The sequence below is a fragment of the Coturnix japonica genome, chromosome 1 (genome assembly GCF_054131305.1).
Source record: "Coturnix japonica strain WE chromosome 1, WE-NBRP24, whole genome shotgun sequence".
Classification (NCBI taxonomy): domain Eukaryota; kingdom Metazoa; phylum Chordata; class Aves; order Galliformes; family Phasianidae; genus Coturnix; species Coturnix japonica.
Window position 1 is genome coordinate 103,941,895 of NC_140663.1, and position 20,609 is coordinate 103,962,503.

A 20,609-nucleotide genomic window follows, 5' to 3' on the forward strand; every position below is an offset into this window, starting at 1 on the left:
GCAGTAGTCTGTTCTGTGTGATTCATACACAGTAGATGATGACTGTATGATGTATATTTAAAAAAAAAAAAAAAAAAAGTGAAATTGAATTTCACTGATATTTTCTTAAGTTTTAAAACTGAAATCTTGGAATCTTGGGAAGATGCCTTTTACTCAATAGAAAATGTATGATGAAATAACAGCTTATGTCCAAATACACAGGCAGGCAGAAAAACATATATACTGTGGGACTCTGATAGTAGTTCTTTCAAAGTCGTCTGCTAGGTACTCGAAACTGAGTACACAGAAGTAAAAAGAGATCTTTATTTAGAGGGCTTTATATCTTTTCTTATAAAGAAAGAGAGAAATTGCTTTCTGGCTGATGCTAGAACAAGTAAGACTGCATAGAGAGACTGGGAGAAATGCAAGAGTGGACCTTGGTTAAGCCTGCTCTAATTTTAGCTCCTTCAGAAGTTCTAGAAGCAGATATCAGTCATTGATATATATATTACTGTTAATATTAATTAATACATATTCTGTGTGATACAGTAAACTTATATTACTTCCATAGAGAAATTATTCTGATAATATTAAAGGAATGAGTATGGCAGATTACTAGTCTAGTCTCTGAGAACCTTTAATATATCACATATGGAAGAAAAAATTAATAATGCAGCATTTCTTTTTGTATGTGAGACTTTTATCTTTAAGGTTTTTCTGATCCTGTATTTCATAATAAAACATAGAACTGGATTGATAATTCTTGCAGAGACTATTCCTTCTCATTTCTATTTATTTCTGCTTTTAGAAAAGCTATGAATATTTAAGAAATTCTGTTTGAATTGTAATATAGACACCTTCAGACTGCTGAGAGTGCTTACATATGTAAAAAATAGAAGTTACCTTCAGAAAAAAGCTTCTGTGATATGGGAGAGATCTACTTTTACTTGCCTGCATGTGGAAAATACATGAGAATTGTTGTTTCTAGTGAAAACTATGACAATTGCATTTTTGTTCTAGAATGTTCTCTGTGTTTTATGCCAGCAATAGTTATAATGTCAGTCTTTTAAATTGCAAAGAAACTTGTTTCCCTAATGGTTGTAAATTCTCCCTTTAGACCTATGTAATAAAAGTTACAGTAGACAAAAAATCTAAAACATCGAAATTAATTATTATTTTACTGCTACTCATTGAGCAATTTGGTGCTGATGCTGAAGTGGGGATGTAAATTATCTCATTAGAACGATTATAAAAATTAAAGAAAATTAAATACTATCAGAGTTGGTTGTTAGTTTTTTAAAAAAGTAAAGTACTATTTGTTAGCTTGTATTAGCGTGGGCACGGAGTAGGAGCCGATAGAGAGCTGGCCACTCTCTTTTTAATGCACTTTAAGATGCCATTGGCCTTCTTGGCCACCAGGGTACACTGCTAGCTCATGGCTAACCCTCAAAAAAGAGGGCTGTTTTAGCATCAGTTTACATCACAGAGAGGGAAAAAAATTAAGGTAGGCATATGGCAAGTTAGGTGAGTTGTTCGATGAAGATCCGTTCCATTAACCTTCAAGTCAGCAGGAAGCTATTTACATACATAGGTTTCATAGGATGGATTTACACTATTACCTCACACTGGAGAAGGGAAGGGAGAAGGGAATCACTGGAAACTATGGAAATGTAGCAGTTTTAAAAGCATCTTGTGGATGTGACGTGATGGCTGTGTGGACTGAGCTGCTTCTGCCCAGTTATTGTTTGTCTTAAAGATGCTCTATGTAAAAATTCTTCTTGTGTTTACCTTATCAGGCCATAGTGAACCCCATATTTTGTAGTAACTGCTTCTGCTTGAGTGTGAAATGAAAGCCTCCTTACTGTGAGAGTGAGCTGTGAGTGTGTACTTCCCAGAAAGATTGTGGTCTCCATCCCTGGAGATATTCAGAAGTTGTCTGGGCCCAACCCAGGAGACCCTGCTTGAGTAGAGAAGTTGAAATGCAGACTTTCTGGGAAGACTTGACTTTTCCTTATTTATGTTATTAAAAAGTCTACAATTAGAAGATTGACTGAATTGTGTCTTACTGCAACTTTTCTTTTTTGGGTTAGTTCAAACATGTAATGAAAGTGTTGTGTGTTTCTGCATAAATGCAAATCATGTATAAGTATCCTATATTTGTTTGAGAGACATCTTTTTGTAATCACTCATAATTCATTTTGTGTGGGTTTTTAAATTTATTTTTACTTTTTTTTTTTTTTTAATTATATGCTTATTTTTATCTTTTCTTCCTAGGATATTATTGGAATTCGCATTCCTGTCACTAATCCTACAAATAAAGTTCTTGAGCTGAATGTAGTGCTGGAGAATCAGTGTTTTTCTGGACCAAAAACTTTCTATCTTTTGCCAAAGCAGTCACATTTTTATCAAGTACAGTTTTCCCCAGCTGCTGTTGGCACTTCACTTGAAAGGTAAGTTGTAGAGTTTTGAAACTTGTGGCAGTTGTGGCTCTTGTACTAGTAAGTGAATTGATGTTGATGTCATTTGGATCCTTGGTGTAGATATCACCCTAAAAGAATACATAACAAATGAAATTAAAAATGTGTCTAGCTTTAAATATATTGTATGCCAAACAGAAGCCTCCCTCTGGGAGGAAAATCTGAACTGGCAGGCAGTAGAATAACTCTTAGTTGTTCTGATTCAACAGAATGCAGTGAACAACGAGTTGGATATTTACTTAATATTAGAGTTCTCCTCTGAGATCTTTAGGCAAGTTGTTGATTTTATAATTTTATAAGCTCAATAAGGTGATGAACATGGTTTCATTTTAATTATCAGGAGGAACTGAATTGTAACAACACAACTAAAACCAGGTTAAGAACTCTTTTAACAGTCTTTACGTAAATCCATTTAGCTTCAGAATCTTCCATTAATTACAAGTGAGGTACTTAATGAATATGGAAAGGTTTTAAATTAAAACTGCTTAATTACATTGGAAATCCGGAAGAGGCTGGGCAGTGTGATAATTATGAATACAAAGATGGACAACCTCTTGGTTTTAGTTTCCTCTGAACCGATTCAGCAAGTAGTTGGAGAGCACACGTTTTCCTAGAATTTGCCTACTGAAACATTATCTATTTAAAAGGCTGATAAAAATAGTTCCATACTTTCCAATTATATCAACCAATTGGCAGAAATGTAGGCATTGCTGGATGGGAGCAGAGAGCCTTTGCAGAAGGAGACAGATGGCTTCTGATTAGAGTCCTAAAAGCTTGAGAGCCAAAATACATGTGTTTCAGAGTCTTTTTTCAGTTTGATTCTATTGATTTTTCCAAAGACCAGAATAATAGCAGATATTATTGTGCAATACAGATTTCAAGCAATGCCACTTTATAGAAATGACTACGGTTGTCTCTCTCCTTTTTTTTTTTTTTTTTTTTTTCATAGAATCATGGAATTACTCAGGTTGCAAAAGACCTCAAAGATCACCAGGTCCAACCGCAGCCTAACCATAGTACCCTAACTCTAACAACCCTCTGCTAAATCATATCTCTGAGCAGTACATACAAATTGCTCTTAAACACATCCAGAGATGGTGACTCAACCACCTCCCTGGGGAGCCTATTCCAGTGTTTAACAATGCTTTCTGTAATGAAGTGTTTCCTAATGTCCAACCTAAACTTACCTTGTCACAACTTGAGGGCATTTCCCCTCGTCCAGTCACTTGTCACCAGTGACAAGATACTTGCCCCGCTCTCACTGTAAGCACCTTTCAGATTTTGGAAGAGAGCAATAATGTCTCCCCTCAGCCTCCTTTTCCCCAGAATAAACTTTTTGGGGGGAGTTGCAGAAATAGAACTCCCTTTTGTGGGAATTGTAGAAATAAAGTGCAAATTAGACTAGACACCAGTTTTTCATACCATGCATAATTTCCTGTATTTTTCAAGTGATATGTACGGTATAGTTTCCAAATAATACCATAAAATTTATTTAAACGTAGGGATAGATGTCAATTGATTGGTAGGGTGGGACTAATGAAAATATCTGCAAAGATGACATAAATCACACAGGTACAAATTCAATACAACTATGCTGTTCTGTACTTGTAGTGGCTCTCAAGGAGTATGATTACAGCTGGGAAGAGGTACTTCCACATACAGCTGTACTGTGATCTTTTTTTCCCATAAACGTGTTCTCTTTCCCTTGCTGCAGTAGCAGCTGGGAAGAAGAATTTTACAGAAGAATTTCTGTCAGCTCTAACTTTGTACAACTGGATGATACTTTTCTAAGCTGGTTTATGCTCACTTTAAAGGCTCTACTGGTATGGATGCATTAGAATGACTGTAACAGAAACTTACTTCTCTATATGTCTCACCTAGCGATGAACAACCCTTAGTCATCACCACATGTGATTGTATATAAAAACAATATGTTGACTATTCCGTTGAAGCATTTCTCTTTTCTGTGTTCATATAAATGCATTTCATCACTAGATTTTAAGATGTTTTCCTCTTAAAATGAATGAATACTATTCTTATATACCAAAGATTGCTTTTATAAGTTATAAGTTTAAATGTTTTTTAGTTATACCTTAGCATATTTTTCCTTTTTATAAAGTTATGAAAAATGAAGAAGACTTTTTCTTGCATCAGAAATTGGGAGTATAATTGGGTATTGATAGATGAATTCCTATACTGATAAGTAGTATTAGGGGGAAGCTGGTTGCTGATTAAAGAATTCACTGTTGAATTTGTTACTTTTCCTGTGTTGTTTGCCTCTGCATTTTTAATTGTCTTTTTTTTTTTTTTTTAACTTGAAATTTATGTATCTATTTTTAGTGTCATATTCCAATCAGAGGTGGTTGGAGAGTTTTGGTATGCATTGAAGTTGACTGTAGAGAAACCATTACCAATGGATCTACCTGAAATAGTATGTGAGCTTGGAAAGTAAGTATCTAGGTCATTATATTTAACCTGGTCACCTGTTTGAATAAGTCATGGAAGACACATGGATAGTATACATGAAAAGTTGTGCTGTGTATGGTATCGCAGTATTTTGCAGATAATTTTCATATATGGATTCACAATTATCTTGGTTATCAAAGACACTAAAGATCATCAAGTCCAACCATGATGTAACACTACCAGCTCTACCAGTAAGCCACACCCCTAAGTGCCATGTCTACACAGCCGGTAGATACCTCCATAGGTGGTAACAGACACTTCTCTGGGTAGTGTGTTCCAATGTCTAACGAACCCCGCTGTGAAGAAATTATTTCTGACACCTAATCTAAACCTCCTCTTACACAACTTGAGACTCTTTCCTCATGTCCTGTCAATTGTTGCTTGAGAAGAGAGACTGACACCTGCCTTGCTAGAGCCTCATTTCAGGTAGTTGTAGAGAGCAGTGATAAACATAGGTGAAATTTTTTTGGCAGGGCAATAAAAATGGGATATTACATACATACTTCATAAAAAGTATGTATGTAGAAATTTCTGCAGCACATAATCATAAATATTTGTAATACAGAATCCTCTAGGCTTGTTCAAGTTCCTTTTATCCTTCTGAACTAATATTCAAAACAGTCTTCTTTTAAAAACACAGTAAAGAATTTATTCCTAATATCTAGTCGATATCTACCCTCTTCTAGATTAAAGCCATTTCCACTTGTCCTGTCACTTAATGCTGTTATAAAGAGTTCCTCACCAGCTTTCCTTAGGCCTCCTTTCAGGTACTGGAAGGCTGGAAGGTTCCTGCAAAGCCTTCTCTTCTCTAGCCTGAAGAAACCCAGCTCCCTCAGCCTGACCTCATAGAGGAGGTGCTCTAGCCCTCCAATAATCTTTGTGGCCCTCTGCTGAACCCATTCCAACAGGTTGAAGTCCTTGTGCTGGGGCCTCCCAAACGGGATATAGTACTCCAGGTGGGGTCTCACAAGAGCAGAGTAGAGGGACACGCTTCTCTTGATGCATCCCAGGGTACAATTGGCCTTCTGAACTGCAAACCCGAAAGGTTGGTTTGATTATTAATGGCAGCAATAATGGTAAAAATATGCAAGCAGTAGTCTTTCAATGTGTTTTAATATGTGCATAATTTAAAACAGTAGAACAAAATTGGCAAGCCTTCTTCTGTTTCCATTATCTGTCATATTCTTCATGTTTCAAGTTTTTTGTTAATTCCATCTATGCTCTCCCCATTTCAGAAACTTATTTCTATTTATTGCCATATTTTTTGCTTTTTGAAGTGAAAAATAGTAAGCAATGACATTTCACAATGGCAGTAATGTTACACTCAAATTACTGTGATTTGCTTTACCTGCTGAAAGGATAATGAACAGTAAATTGAGTGCTGATAAGATTATCCAAGTAAATTGGCTGCATTAGTGTATGCTAAATAAGTAAAGGCAATATGGGCATTTAGTTAAAAAAGAAATAGAACTTTCCATATTGTCTGCTTAACAAAGATATCTATTTGTTTTGTTTTGTTTCGGGTGAGTTTATTTCTTTGCCATGCTTTTGAAGACACAGGCTGTGAATAATAAATATCATAAAATGCTTGAAACCCTTCTAGTTGATGGAGATTTCTTCTACTTTAAAGGATTTTGATTCTACTACTTTTTCCTCAGTATTGAAAGAGCATTATCATATCAAAATACCCTTCTAAGAATAATGTTTGTTTGTTTTTGTTTTCATTATGTACTCCCTGTATTTTTGTTATCTATATGAAAAAATTAAGAAGTGCACTTGAAACATTACTTGGGACAATCAGTTAAATTAAGTTCTTTAGTGTGTTGTGCAACAACTTATGCTAGAATTAACCACAGTATTCACTTTGTGGAGTGTCAGAGATTCTTCAAATTTTGATTACAAGGGGAACCTCTATTAGTTAAATAGTTGTTTATAATAGTTTCAGACATTGCAACATAGCTTCACCTTTTGCAAATTAAATATTTCATGCACAAGAGATTAGACAAAAATGTAAAAGGTAAAGATGATTATGGGAAATAACAGGTGAATATGAAGTTCTTCTCTGACAGCTTCCTGATTTTTCTGCACTCCCTGTTGTTGATCCATTCCTGATACAACATTTTGATGATATTAGAGAAAAACAAATCTGCCACTCAGCTGCTGAGCATTCATGTCTTAAAGTTGTCAAGAACCCGGCAGGCACCAATGCATGACTGCATATATTGGAAGGAGCCCACCTGCAGTCAACAAGCTTGAGGACCTGAAGTTACATTTATAATTCTTGACTGAAATATCTTAATTTCTGGATGTTGTTTATATATATATATATATATATCCTTTACTGATTTGTCTATGATTAACTGACTCATTTATTCCAGAGTATAAATACGTAGAGCAATCTGGAAGTTGACCTACCACAGCCAGAGGGAATATCTATTAGCTAGATAAATTACCACAAAACCAATATATGTATCAGTGTGCCCCGGTGGCGCAGGTGGTAGGAATGCTGCATTGCAACACCGGGGCCCGGGTGTTCGAATCCCCCTGTGGTGCAAGTGGTAGAAGTGCCACCCTGCAGCACAGAGGCTTGAATCCCAGGGGTTGGACTCGATGATCTCTAAGGTCCCTTCCAACCCGCATGAGACTATTACTATTACTATTTTTCAAACTTTTCTTGTTTACTCTTTTCACTGATTCACCTTTAATCTCTTTTCTACCTCCCTTGGTGTTATAACCAGAATGTGATTTATTTTTTTGTTTTTAGTTTTTAAAGGCAAATAATATGTTATTTTGTTTAGAATAGTGGTAACTTGGGGAATCTTGTGACTATTTGTAAAATTGTGCACCCTACTTGAGGTATCTTGTGTTTCTTTCCTTATAAGAAAATGAATTAGAAAATCAGAAAATGAATGCCAACTGATTTGAAACAGAACATTAACACAGTCAGTTTACTGCAATCGTTGTGGACTGCTGCATAACTCATTAAAATACGTAATCTACATGTATAATTGATTTATAATTATGCTATAATGATCAATTCAACAATTGTGCGAAATGAAATGGATTTTGATTCAATACAGAAGAAGGAACAGAGGACAGCAAGTAGCACCTCCATTCAGATGAAGGTTTATTTTTCTTGAGATCTGTGTTAAACGATAACCAAAAATGATGATTGCCTAATGGCAGTAAATTACAAGCCATTAACAGTACCACTTAATTATAAGATTCTCCCGTAAGCCATAGCTTAGAAGTGGACATTGCTACTGTTTTTACTGTTATTAATCATTAATGATATTAAGTACATGTCTGCACTGTTGCAATAAAAGATAATTCTTAGTTTTAAAGAAACTTATTTTCAAAAAATAAAATGACTAATTAATAATAGAATGAAGTGGAAGAAGGTTTCTAATTAGTAATGGCCATTGTATATGTGTATTCTTTCCAGGTGGGTTCAATCCTACATACCTCTCTTTAATCCTACACATGAAACTCTGAAACTGGAAATTGCCAACAGCAATCCCAGCAATTTTGCAATTGAGACTGATCCAAAGCATGAGGTAAGTAGATAATAATAATAATAATAATAATAATAATAACAACAACAACAACAACAACAATAATAATAAAAAAGCAACTGAGAAGATTTTACAAAATTTAAGAAAGGTTTCTGGTAAAAAGGCATTGAATTGTTTAACATACTGCAGAAGGGATGCACAGGGCTAGAAATGTTACAGATGTAGTAATAAGTAATAATGTAGTAATAAATAAGCCAAAGGAAAGAAAAAGGTCCTTCACAGAACTCTCTGAACATTAAATTTATATCCTTGGTTTGATGAGGAGATGAGAAAAGGAAAGATAGGTGTGAAAAATGTATTGAGGGAATATGGGGAACTTCTTACTAGCATGTGAATATAGATAATTTATTGAGAAAAAAAGAAACTGAAAGAACATTCTGTGGTAGGATAGAAATGACAATTATATCTGTTTTAGACATAAATAATCTATCTATAATGAAGATGATACAGGGCATAAATACACCAGGTACTTTTGTGCAAACCTATGTAAGGGTCACAGGAATCAGACATTAATGCCTAAAATAAAGCTGAGAAGGAAGTAAATGGATTTTTTAGAAAAAGAAGAGTGATACATTAAAGCCATAAAATGTACATTTTTGGATGCATGTGACCTTGTCCAGGAAATTAAAAAGTAATAGATTCTCTATTCAGGTCTCCTAATTTGTTACTAGAGATTTGCATATCACCAGTAACTGCACTGCATTTTTTAGGAAAAGAAATTCAACATTAATAGCAGCAGTTTATTTTTTCTTTACTTTCTAATAGAATATTTAATAATAAATAAATGGGGACTGATCTGAAAGTAATGCCTCCTATTTTATAATGTTGTCCCACTGCATCAAAGGCAGATGTTGGAGGTACGGCAGTAAGGGTTGAACATTCCCACTGATATTCCATTAAATTTTGTTGTTGAATTAGAGATGGCAGCAGACACAATGGTGTCTGACATAGAAGTGCATGTGAAGCAGCAGTGTGTCATTGAACTCTTCCACGTGGAAAAAATGGCACCCACTGACATTTATTGATGCTTGCTGAATGTTGATGGAGACCAAACAGTGCATGTGAGCTCACTGATAGTGTGTTTCAGCAGTAGTGCCAACAGCACTGGGTTTCCTACACTGTTGAAGCCTGGCGTGCAGGCTATTACTCATTGCTGGCAAAAATGCAAAGCTCATGGTGGCTGCGCTGAAAAATAGCATTTTGAAGCTGAGAATTTCCACTATCAAATAGTGTTAATGTGCTCTTTCTATCAGTTGTGTTTCCCATGGAAATAAATAAGAGATATTACTTTTGGGGTGACCTGTATAGTTCATGTATTGAATTTTTGAAATGTTCTTTTTGAATTAGTTTTTCTTACAGTTAAAGAACAGTTTTGGACAATAGAACATCTCAAATTGAACTGTATTAGATGAGCCAGGTTCAAAAAAAAACTGTGAGAGAAAAATCTATATTTCCTAGAGATTGCCTAAAATGTTAACCTAATTTTGACGAATATTTCTCATTTAAACAAATTTATTTCAAGTACTGACTTCATTAATGATACTCTTTCATGAAATGAATTATGCTCAAGTATTCCTGATCTTTCAGGTTCTTAATGAAGTCTAAAAATAAAATCTGAAATACTTGTAAACTGATAAATACTTGCAAGTGAAACTTACATGTGCTCTATAAGGAATATGATTTTTTTTTTTTTTAAAGAATAAATTATAAATTAATTTAATTACTTAACTTTAATGAGCTACACCTTGTGTTTGTTTTTTTTTTTCCTTTTCAGCCTCATCCTGTACAGGCTAGCTTAATATCTTTATACTTACTGCCAGATTCTCCAAATATTAGAACAGAAGTGAACATCCATAAATTTGTAGCAAAATCCCTAACTTGTTTTTGATTACTGGACATTATGAGTTTCTGGGGAAACACTCATTGGACTGCTGGTTTTTAGGTTTCTTTCCTAATGTCTGTCCTCTCTCTCTCTGGAGGGCATGAATTCATTTCCAGCATTTAACATTTAATGCTTATTAAAAATGGAATTCCAATCAGTTTTCATGTGTGTGGGGGAGTCAGTATTCCAAGTAATATACATCTCCTAGTGAAATTACTGTTTAAAAATTACAGTTTAAATTTAATCATGTATTTTCATGCTGTGACAACCTGTTATTACTGTGTTTTTTCATTTCCCTCAGAATTATCTTGGAGGAGGTACTCATCAATATTCTTTCTCCATTTGTAAGTTTGCATTTCATAAATAGGGCTGATTGGTTAAGACAGCGTAGATTGGAGCTAACCTTGAAACAAAACAAAAAATTTCACTTCAAGAAAATAATTCTGGGTATGGAATGTGCCCAGGAACTCATTGCAAAATGAGCTGTTCAGACTCTAACAGTTCAGACTGTTAGATGATGAGCTTCTAAATGAACCCTGGACTGACAGAGATGTGGATGATCTGTGTGAAGTGTCTTTCTTTCAGGCCTGTTACTCCGAGTAACACAGAAGATTTGTAGAAGTGATAGTCATAGGGTATCAGCAGTTGCTTGCTGATGACAAATGTGCTTTAAAGTTATCATCTGCCTGGACAAGTGAGGTTTTATAAGTTGTGGGCCATGCAGTGGCACTGATCTCCCCTGATGGGAAGCGCAGATGCTGTGACAGTGAACTAGGTGTGTGCCTATTGCAGTGAGCATCATATTGCCTGTTGGGTGCACAAGCTTATTTTTCCAGAAACCCTGGTTATCATGCAGTGGAAACTGTAAAGTTAGAACTGCCCAACTCTGTCTCTGAGGTGACAGAGAGAGCAGCAGGGTGGTGAGGAAGAGCAGCAGAAATTTCATCAAGGGCTTCTGCACCAGGCCAAGAGAGCACACTTCTCCCTGCTCACTAAACCACATTCCTCAACACAACGTCCAGACATTCCTTGAACACCTCCACGGTTGGTGACTCCACCACCTCCCTGGGCAGCCCATTGCACTGCCTGACCACTCTTTCAGAGAAGCAGTATTTTTTAATGTCCAGCCTGAACCTCCCCTGGCACAGCTTGAAACAATTCTCTGTAGTCCTATCACCAGTTACACTACAGAAGATGTTGACCCACCAGGGGCCTGGGAGCTATGAAAGTGTCCAGGAACCCTGGGGCCACAGGCAACCCCAGATTCTATCCCTATTATGGCTCTGCTTATTGCTTGTAGATGCAGTGGGTTGGGGCTGCTGGTCGAAGCCCTTGTTTTGGTAACCCATGTTCAGTGCTGGTTGGTGGCCTATTCTTCCAGTCATGACATTTCCTTTATAAAAGGGCTTTGCAGCGCTAGCCATTGTAAGGTGATGTTTTGACCTTTATTAGTTGTAAACTATACTCATTTTATAACCATTCAAATCAATCATCTTTTATGTCTTTTTATTTACAGACATTTAAACATGTGTGATGTCAAAAAAAACAGGACTTTTTTATTACAAAACATAGGCACAGATGATGTGAATTCATTGATTGTAACTGGTCGTTGTGTCAGTGCATCAGCATTTTTATTATTCATGAATCTATTCTTATACTTCTTATCTAGTTCATCAAAACATTTATGACCCCACTGTACTCAGCTACTTTCCTTTTCCATATGCAACTGGGACTCAATTAGTGTACTTCAGAAGAAGAGAAAACTAGAAACTTCATTTCCAATATTAGTTTAGATTAAGGTAAGAGGAAGAGAGGCAAAGCATTAGTTTATTGAAATCTGACATGTGTTTGCCCTAAAAGGCAATTTGTTTTTGGAGGTCAATGAGATAACCTTTTAGCATCATCAGTATGCTCAGATACTGAAGCCATGTTCGACTGGTATTTGTGAGAGCCGCTATCCATGACCTTGGAACAATCAGTAATACCAGCTCTGCAGTTTCTGGGAAATAAATGAACGTGCAGTGACTGCCACTAAGATTGTTTACTGCAGTACACATGCTACTTTAGTAGCCAGTGTATGCTGAAAGTAGAGAATGTATCTGGTAGAACACATTAATTACATAAATGACAAAACTGTCAATACAAAGCACAAAACAGAAACCGACTCAAAATAATTTATTCTTTCCTCCTTTCATTTACTTCTTTCTCACATTTGTTCAGTTAATTGTTGCTCCTCATTCCATCACTGGAGTACCTGTGCAATTCTATCCATCTGCCCTAGGAAGAGGAAATCACAAGGCATCAATAACCTTCAAATGTTCTCAGGTATGATACTATATTTGCTGCTCACAATGCATGGAATTCAGAATAGATGATATTTTTTTTAACAGGCATGTCAGTAAAGTTTTTGATCTGAAGGTCAAGTTGAAATTTAATTGCTGGATGCATAATGAAAGAGCAAATGCAAAGATGTTCTGTTTACAGTTTTAGAATTTGAGGTAATGGATTAGGAGCTTGAATTTGTAATGAATACTATTGCTAGCTTTCTTGGTAATTAGATAGTTTGTCTGTATTTAGTGACATGACAGTGGCGTTTCTTTGTATTATAGCCTCTGAAATTAAATTTCTTGATGTGTTTCCAAAACTTTGAATGGTTTCAGTCTGATGTGAACTTTTAAAGGTCATACACCTGACACTTCATCCTTTCAGTTTGGTTGAAAATATTTTTTATTTTGAACATCTTAGAACAGTTGGCATTTTTATTTTTTTTTTCGCATTTTCCTGTTTGTTAATAATTAACTATTTAATTAAGAAACATGGATCATCAATGTGACCTATTAGGTGACTGAAAATTGCATCTGGTAATAAAAATAAAAATTGATAATATGAGAGGTACGTGAATATTTCCTCTCGTGAGATGAGCAAAGCATTTCCTGTGCACACCATTTCCTCTCTTTATTCTTTTTGGACTTTCAAATATCTTAATAGTGAGCTGTGAATTATTCTAATTGAGTGCTACCAGAACTTTTCAGTAGTGCGTTAAGCAATATAGCAAAAGCACATTTTTTATGTGAAGAAAAAAACAGTGAAGGAAATGATGTGGTAATTTCTTACCTGCTAAAGCATTTGTAAGAGAGATTATTTGTAGGTGCTGTTAGCACATTTATTTTCAGGACCTCTCCTCTTAAATACTTATTAAGGATAAAGACAAAGAGCAAGTAATCCTCTTTAGAACAGTGTATGTTCAAGACCTGTTCAAGAGCATGAAATGCAATTGTCTTGTCTGATTTGTAGTGGTACACAGAAGTATTACCTCAATGTTAAAAAACATTCAAAAATTAATTTAAAACTTTCAGGAGCAAACTGACCCCTATCACTTGAATCATGTCATTCTGTGCATCTCCTTTCATGTAATCACAAATCTTCAGGTATCTCAGTCCTTCTAGCTGCTTTGTCTCGATCCCTTTAATGTTTTCAATTATCTAAATTTTCATGATCTGTTTATACCCGAGTCTTTTGAATTTTGTAAATTTCCATTCATTTTCACTGCTACAATTCTTACTAAATTAGTTCTAGACTATTGTAGTTTGCTAATTGTTATACTGAAAAGTGACACTGAATATTTTCAGTTATAACAACCATTATCAATGAAGACTTGAAGAATGTTTCTTGTCAGTGGTTGATGCCTCAAACAACTTGTAATCTACGTTGATTTCCCTCTTTTGATTTCTCTGATTAAATAGTAATAGTAATAGTTTCGTGCGGGTTGGAAGGGACCTTAGAGATCATCGAGTCCAACTCCCGGGATTTGAGCCTCTGTGTAGCAGAGCAGCACTTCTACCACTTGCACCACAGGGGGGATTCAAACCCCGGGCCCCGGTGTTGCAAGGCGGCATTCCTACCACTGTGCCACCGGGGCACACATAACTATATGTGAATGGACACTTAAGCCATCTGAAAGCTGAATAACTGATTAATCTAAAATCAGTTAATGACAATACTTTTAGGATAAGCCTTTGCTGTTTCTGATTGTGCTTGTCTGGATTGAGAGAAACTGTTTTATGGTATCACCTGCTTCATTTGTTTCTAGTTTGAAGTTGCATGAGAAGTTCTTCACAAAATGGATCTGAGTTTAGCACTGATCAGTGTTCTATATTTTGTGAAATCTGAAATTAACTTTACCAGGAAAACAGAAATGTCAGCCTTAACATAACTCATGCCCAGAGATCTGATGTATTTCTTTAATCCTCTTATCACATCACTAGAATTCAGGTGTAGTGTAAAGAATTTAATATTAGCAAGAAATGTTAGATTGAAGATGAGGTCAGATCCTGTCTTGTTATTTGCTTAACTTTCTAGGTTTTTTCTTTTTTTTTTTTTACAAACATACTTACTTTCCTCATGAGTTCTTGCACTGAGCATCCATGATCTTGAGCTCTGTCACACCGTGGGTGAGTGGAAACAGTAACTGCAGTTCAGACAAAATAGGCTTATCTTAAAATCTATGGAATTTTTTATTCTCTGCTTTAATTTTCCAAATTGACTTTTAATTTTTTTTTTTTTCTCCTTCTTTACACGCTCAGTTAGACAAAGCTTCAGAGTGTTGTTTTAAAGGGGCTCAGCACTTGAAACAATGGGGTTCAAGAAGCTTGTTAGTCATAAAGACCAATTAAAGTTACAGCCTTTTGTATCTGTAGGCCACGAGCCTGAACCTTCAGCATCAAAGCTCAAATCTGATCGTTAAATCTCAGCTGCACAAAAGAGGAACATGTGCATCCTTGCACTGTTCCTCAGTGCAGAATTTCTTACTGTGAACAAGGTTTTTCATACAAATTTACAGTGGGCCTGGAAAATATTGTTGGATTAGTAGGTTTTCACAACTCTTGTAATAAGAATTTTGTAATTATGGTTATAAGTTATTTATTTATTCAGTTGTAGTTGCCGTGACTGCTTTTTTGTAAGCTAGTAAAATGTATAAATTATAAGCCAGTGTATACTCATCAGTAGCTTGACAAATCCAGGATTTTTTCTATTTTTTCTTACTTCTATTTAAATACCTCAGACATGGCTGACTATTACTGATAAGTTTCTTTCATTAAGGTTGAAACATCTTTTTCTTCTTGTATCGAATGAATCTTAATCAATGATATCATAGAGGATACCAAGTTAAACAGGACTTTCAGTCTGCTTGAGAGCATGAAGGCTCTCAGTGAGATGGATTTGCTCATTGATCACATGGCATTTAACAAGGCTAAATCCCTGGTGCTGTACTGGGGTCATAAAAACCCATGCTGTGATATAGACTTGGAGAAGGGTAACAGGAATGTTGCCTGAAATAAAAGGCCCTTGTGGTGCTGGCTGAACATGAATCAGGAAAATGTCAAGGTGGCCAAGGAGGCCATCAGTTTATGTTTCTTTGTTATATAGTTGTTAATATTCTTTCTTACTGTTCCAGTAACATTATATTGCTGCTCCATCAATAAATTGCTTCCCTTCATTCTGTGTCTTCTCAAGAAAACTTCTCATTTAATGTTCACTTTCTATTATATATGCTTTGACTTGCCCTTTAGCAATCACTCACATCTTTCCATTCACTACAGTGGAAGCTCTGACTAGCATGAAAGTTGCATACAAAAAGGAGATATGAACATCTCCCAAAGTCCGATATAAAAAGTCTTCAACAGTACTGTTGATTTCTAGATAGCAATACTTAGAGTACATGATAGTTTTAGGGAAGAAGAAAGAATCAAAGTGTTAAAAATCACTACACACAAAACAGAAAAGAGACATAGAACATTAGAAATAAAAAATAAGTAGTTTGCCTAGTATATAGTATAGTTCTGACTGCTCTAATAAATAATGACACCATTTTCCACCACAGGTTGAAGAATGGGTATTTTACCTTTCGGGGACTGGTCTTCCACCTCAGTTGATGGAACCAACTACCATGAGTGCATACATAGGCCAGGGTTCTTCTGTCATCATAACCTTCAAAAATCCAACTTCTGAAAATGTATTGGTAGATGTCACGCTAACAGGTAAAGTATTGTTTTTGAGTTGGGAGAGGTAAGCTTCGTCATTAAAAGCTGTGTACATGTGAGACAGGATTACATTTACGTCATTCCATTTGTATGCAACAAGTATATTGTATATCATTCACATGCACCCAGGAAAGCTCTGTAACCTATGTTGCTCAGGCTGAGAAATAATGTAAACCTGTAACATCTTGTATCCTGCACTCATGTATACATGTAGCTGGTTGTTTATTCTGAACTACACTTGTCGCATTTAGACAATAGGAGACTCCAATGGCATATTTGGCTCTATGCCTAAGCCAAATATCAAGTATCTTGATTTGGGTCATATTTTCCATAATATTTTATTGGATTATAGCTAGCTAAACAAGTTAATAAAAGCAAAATACTTCAGGTTATTTCTAACTGGCCTTTTGAACAAGTATGTCTAAATTTTGAACATACTTTAAGTTTAAATAAACTGTAAACATAAATAAACTTTAAGCATACTTTAAATTTAAATAAATACTTTAAGTAAAAAACTTTTTAGTATAAAGTCCAGAAGTAACAAAGATAATGAAGTCATTGGCCGTACTGACATGTCACAGGTGAAGTAGAAATTTTACGTGATGTCTGAAATTTACACAATGGAAGACTAAAATTACCTTTTGCTGAAGCAGAGAGCTTTAGAAGATTTTCTGAAACTCTAATTAGTCCAGTGTAACAAGAAGCATCAGAAAACAGGGGCCAGAAATCAAGGATACTTCTTTCAGTGTCTACTGTTACAGATATTGTCAGATATCAAAATCAAACCTGTGCAAAGGTAAATTTTAAGCTAGATCTGAAGCTTGCAGTACATAGAATAAGTGAAGAAATGCAGCTTCAAAAAAAAAAAAAAAAAAAGTAGATTCATGTTTGTTTGTTGCAGTGAATTCATGCTTTCGAATAAATTTCAGCTTTTGAGATATGAATTAAAAATACAAAGACTTGAGAAACTTGAACTACATCACAAATTAGAAAATTGAGAGCAATCACTAGTGATATAAACTCATAGAATCACCAGCATATGAAGTCTCCTGGCAATAGCAGTCATAGACATCTGATTATCTCTTACAAGCTTGCCATGATAACTGTTTTTATTTGATCTTTGATTCTGAGAATAAAAAAGACTTCTCAGACATCTCCTGAGAATTCAGCCTAAGATTTTCTGAGCCATCATTTTGAATTCATGATACGTTTACAAAAAAGCGTTACTGTATTTCCATTCTTGTTGGTCTCTCGGCTTAGTTCTGCAATGACACCTTAGTTTTATTAGATCTATAAACTGTATACTGTTAAATTTCTTTAGAGTAATACAACAAAATGTTACTAAACTGAAGCTGAAAAACAAATAACACTCAAAACCTGCTGCCAGAGGTTTGAAATGGAGGTGAGCAGCTTATAGGGAAGCAACAGGCAATGGACTATTTAGAGCAGCTTTGTGCATTCAAATCCACAAGCCCAGATAAAATTCATAAAGTTATGGAAGAGTTGGGTAAGGGAGAATTCATGTTGATGGAAAAAGTTATAATCTTCCTTTCTTTTAAAATGATAGGAGCAAGACTGAGAAAGTAGTAGGTTGATCATTTTCACTTCAGTCCCTGGTTGGGTCATTAGAATTAGACATATCCTCTTGTACTCTATGCAGCCCATTATAGTCCATTTCCAAGCACATGAAACTCAAGAAGGTAATCAGGAATAGCTAAATGGATATGCTAACTATAAATAATGACTAACCTGATTGCTTTACTCAAAGAAATGACTAATTATGCAGGTGAAATGGAACAGTGTGTAAAATACTATGATTTAATAAGACTTCTGTCACTGTTACTGTCACGAAGATATCACGATCAGTCTATGTCCATGACGGGGGGGCAGTAGGCCCAGGGGCTCCTCAGCCTCCAAAAATAGGAAAGGAAAACAGGGAAAAGGGGTAGGGAGATGGGAGATGGAAACAAACAGAGCAGTGGCAATGATCTAAGGAGGAAAACTTATTTCATTATGATATTGGAATGCACTGTAATACATTCTTATTGAAATTGAGGCTAATAAATCAAGTAAAATAAGAGAGAGAGAGGTTTCCAAAGACCGAGAAGCCTACTTTGAAACTGAAGGTGTACTGCTTGGAAGCACACCCACATCTGCTGTCAGGCAGTGAGAGAGAGAGTCAGCGTCACTTCTGTGACCTATTTCCCCCTCTGACCATGAGGTCCTCTGGGATGTGTGATTCTACTTTGAGCTCCACATGATGTTATGATGTGGAATACCAATAGCTAAATTACTAAACTATGACAGTTATGTATATCACTCTCATGTGGAAGCTGCTGAAGTCCAGACTTAATTATTAGGCTGCTGAGTAGGTTGAAAGCTTTGCTGAAATACTGGGCTTGAGGGATAGTGTTCAGCAGTTTGATGGTCCTCTGCTATTTATGAATATTGTACCTGAGGGACTGATAATGAGGCCCGTATTATTCAAGATCTTTATAAATTATATGGATGATGACACAGACTGTAATGTAAACTCGGTACAGTGTCTGACAATGAGTCGTAGACTTTCAGTCCAGAGGGTCCCTGATTAGTTTTTTGAATATCTCTTTTTCTAATTGCTCTTGCTCATCAACTTATTGTCCTGGGAGCATGTGAGAAAATAATAAATGTTTTGCATTATTACTAATGCAGTCTTCCTTCTAAAATGTTTAGCTTTTGTACTTCTCATTCCATCTCACCTTTGTGCTTAGAATATATATCTTAGATCAGACACTTAAAGAACTTCTATGAATTTCTAGCTATGCAGCCCTCTCTATGTGATCAGAAATTAACTGATTGTGACTAATTTCCTGAAGTGTAGATGTGCATTTCATGTATGACATGAAGCTTCCCATTGCCCATCATTGAGTTCAGCATGCTTTATTCTAGTGTGTAATGAATGGAAGCTGGTATTCTGATTTGTATATCAAGAAGAAAGATTATGATAAACAGGCTGTGTGGCTTGAGTGTAAACCTAGTGCCAAACAGCACAATTTGCTACTTTATTCCTACTAAGTATTATTAAAAAAGCTAGTCTAATCTACTATTCACATAAGAACAGAAAAGAACAAACTTCTCCACAATGGAATTTCTTCATAAATGTTTTACAGAGGTTAAACATTGGTATTGAAATCCACTGAACTGTGCTGTTCTAAGGGATATCATTAGAACTTGCATTGTATAAAACTTTTAATGAAAATGCCGTCATCTTTATAACTGGAACATCACCATGTCACAGGGAGGTTTTCACTAATAGAGATGGTGTAGAAGCAACTGGCTTAGTGGAAGCCTAATGTTGGCTTTTATGCATCAGAAGTTTCCAGTCTTCATTTTTCTTTCAAGTCTGGAGCAATTGTCCCTAATTACTAGTGGCTAGTTAATGTCTAGAACACTTTATTCCAGTTGATATGGATAATTCAATTTAATGTTTTCAATGGACTGAGTATATTTCAAAGTTTCACAAAGAAAACTGCAACTGTTTTCTAGAGGGCATTCACTTCAGAGACTGGAGATCCATGATCAAGTAAAATATCAAAGTTACAATGATAGGAGTAGAGGGAATGGTTTCAAGCTGCGGCAGGGGAAATTCAGGCTGGACATTAGGAAATATTACTTCTCAGAAAGGGTGGTGAGGCACAGGAATGGACTGCCCAGGGAGATGGTGGAGTCACCGACACTGGGGGTGTTCAAGATGTTCATTGGATGTTGTGTTGAGGGACATGGTTTAATGGGAGCTATTGGTAATAGGTGAATGGTTGGACTGGACGATCTTTTAGGTCTTTTCCAACCTTGGTGATTGTATGATTCTATGATAATTAGCAGTTGGGTATGCAAGGCAAATTTGTTCCTTTTTGGAATCCAGTCTTATCTGTCTTATCAAAACCAATATCCATGGCAAAATACAATTTTGGTTTTGGTACAAGCATATGCACAGTAATATTAAAATAGCTGTCTCATATTCTTGATTATTAAGAATTACTTTATTTCCCACAGAGGATTTCATACATGATAGTTCAGTAATCTCATTTCCACACAAAAAAATTCCAAACTAAGATTGTGACTTATAAATGCACGTTGTTTTTGGTGTCTAAAAATAATTTCTTTACTAATTTAGATATTTAACTGAAAATGATTTAATCTTTGATTTTCT

General features: G+C 35.6%; 1 protein-coding gene across 1 annotated transcript in view; it reads left to right on the forward strand.

The window, feature by feature from the left end:
- The window catches only part of CFAP47 (cilia and flagella associated protein 47), a 227,488-nt gene that overhangs the window by 153,062 nt on the left and 53,817 nt on the right, over positions 1-20,609 (forward strand). The window contains exons 52-56 of the mRNA XM_015884388.3: positions 2,254-2,429; positions 4,797-4,904; positions 8,368-8,479; positions 12,600-12,704; positions 16,261-16,417. Coding sequence (XP_015739874.2) covers positions 2,254-2,429; positions 4,797-4,904; positions 8,368-8,479; positions 12,600-12,704; positions 16,261-16,417 — 658 coding nt within the window. The remainder of the gene's footprint in view (positions 1-2,253; positions 2,430-4,796; positions 4,905-8,367; positions 8,480-12,599; positions 12,705-16,260; positions 16,418-20,609) is intronic.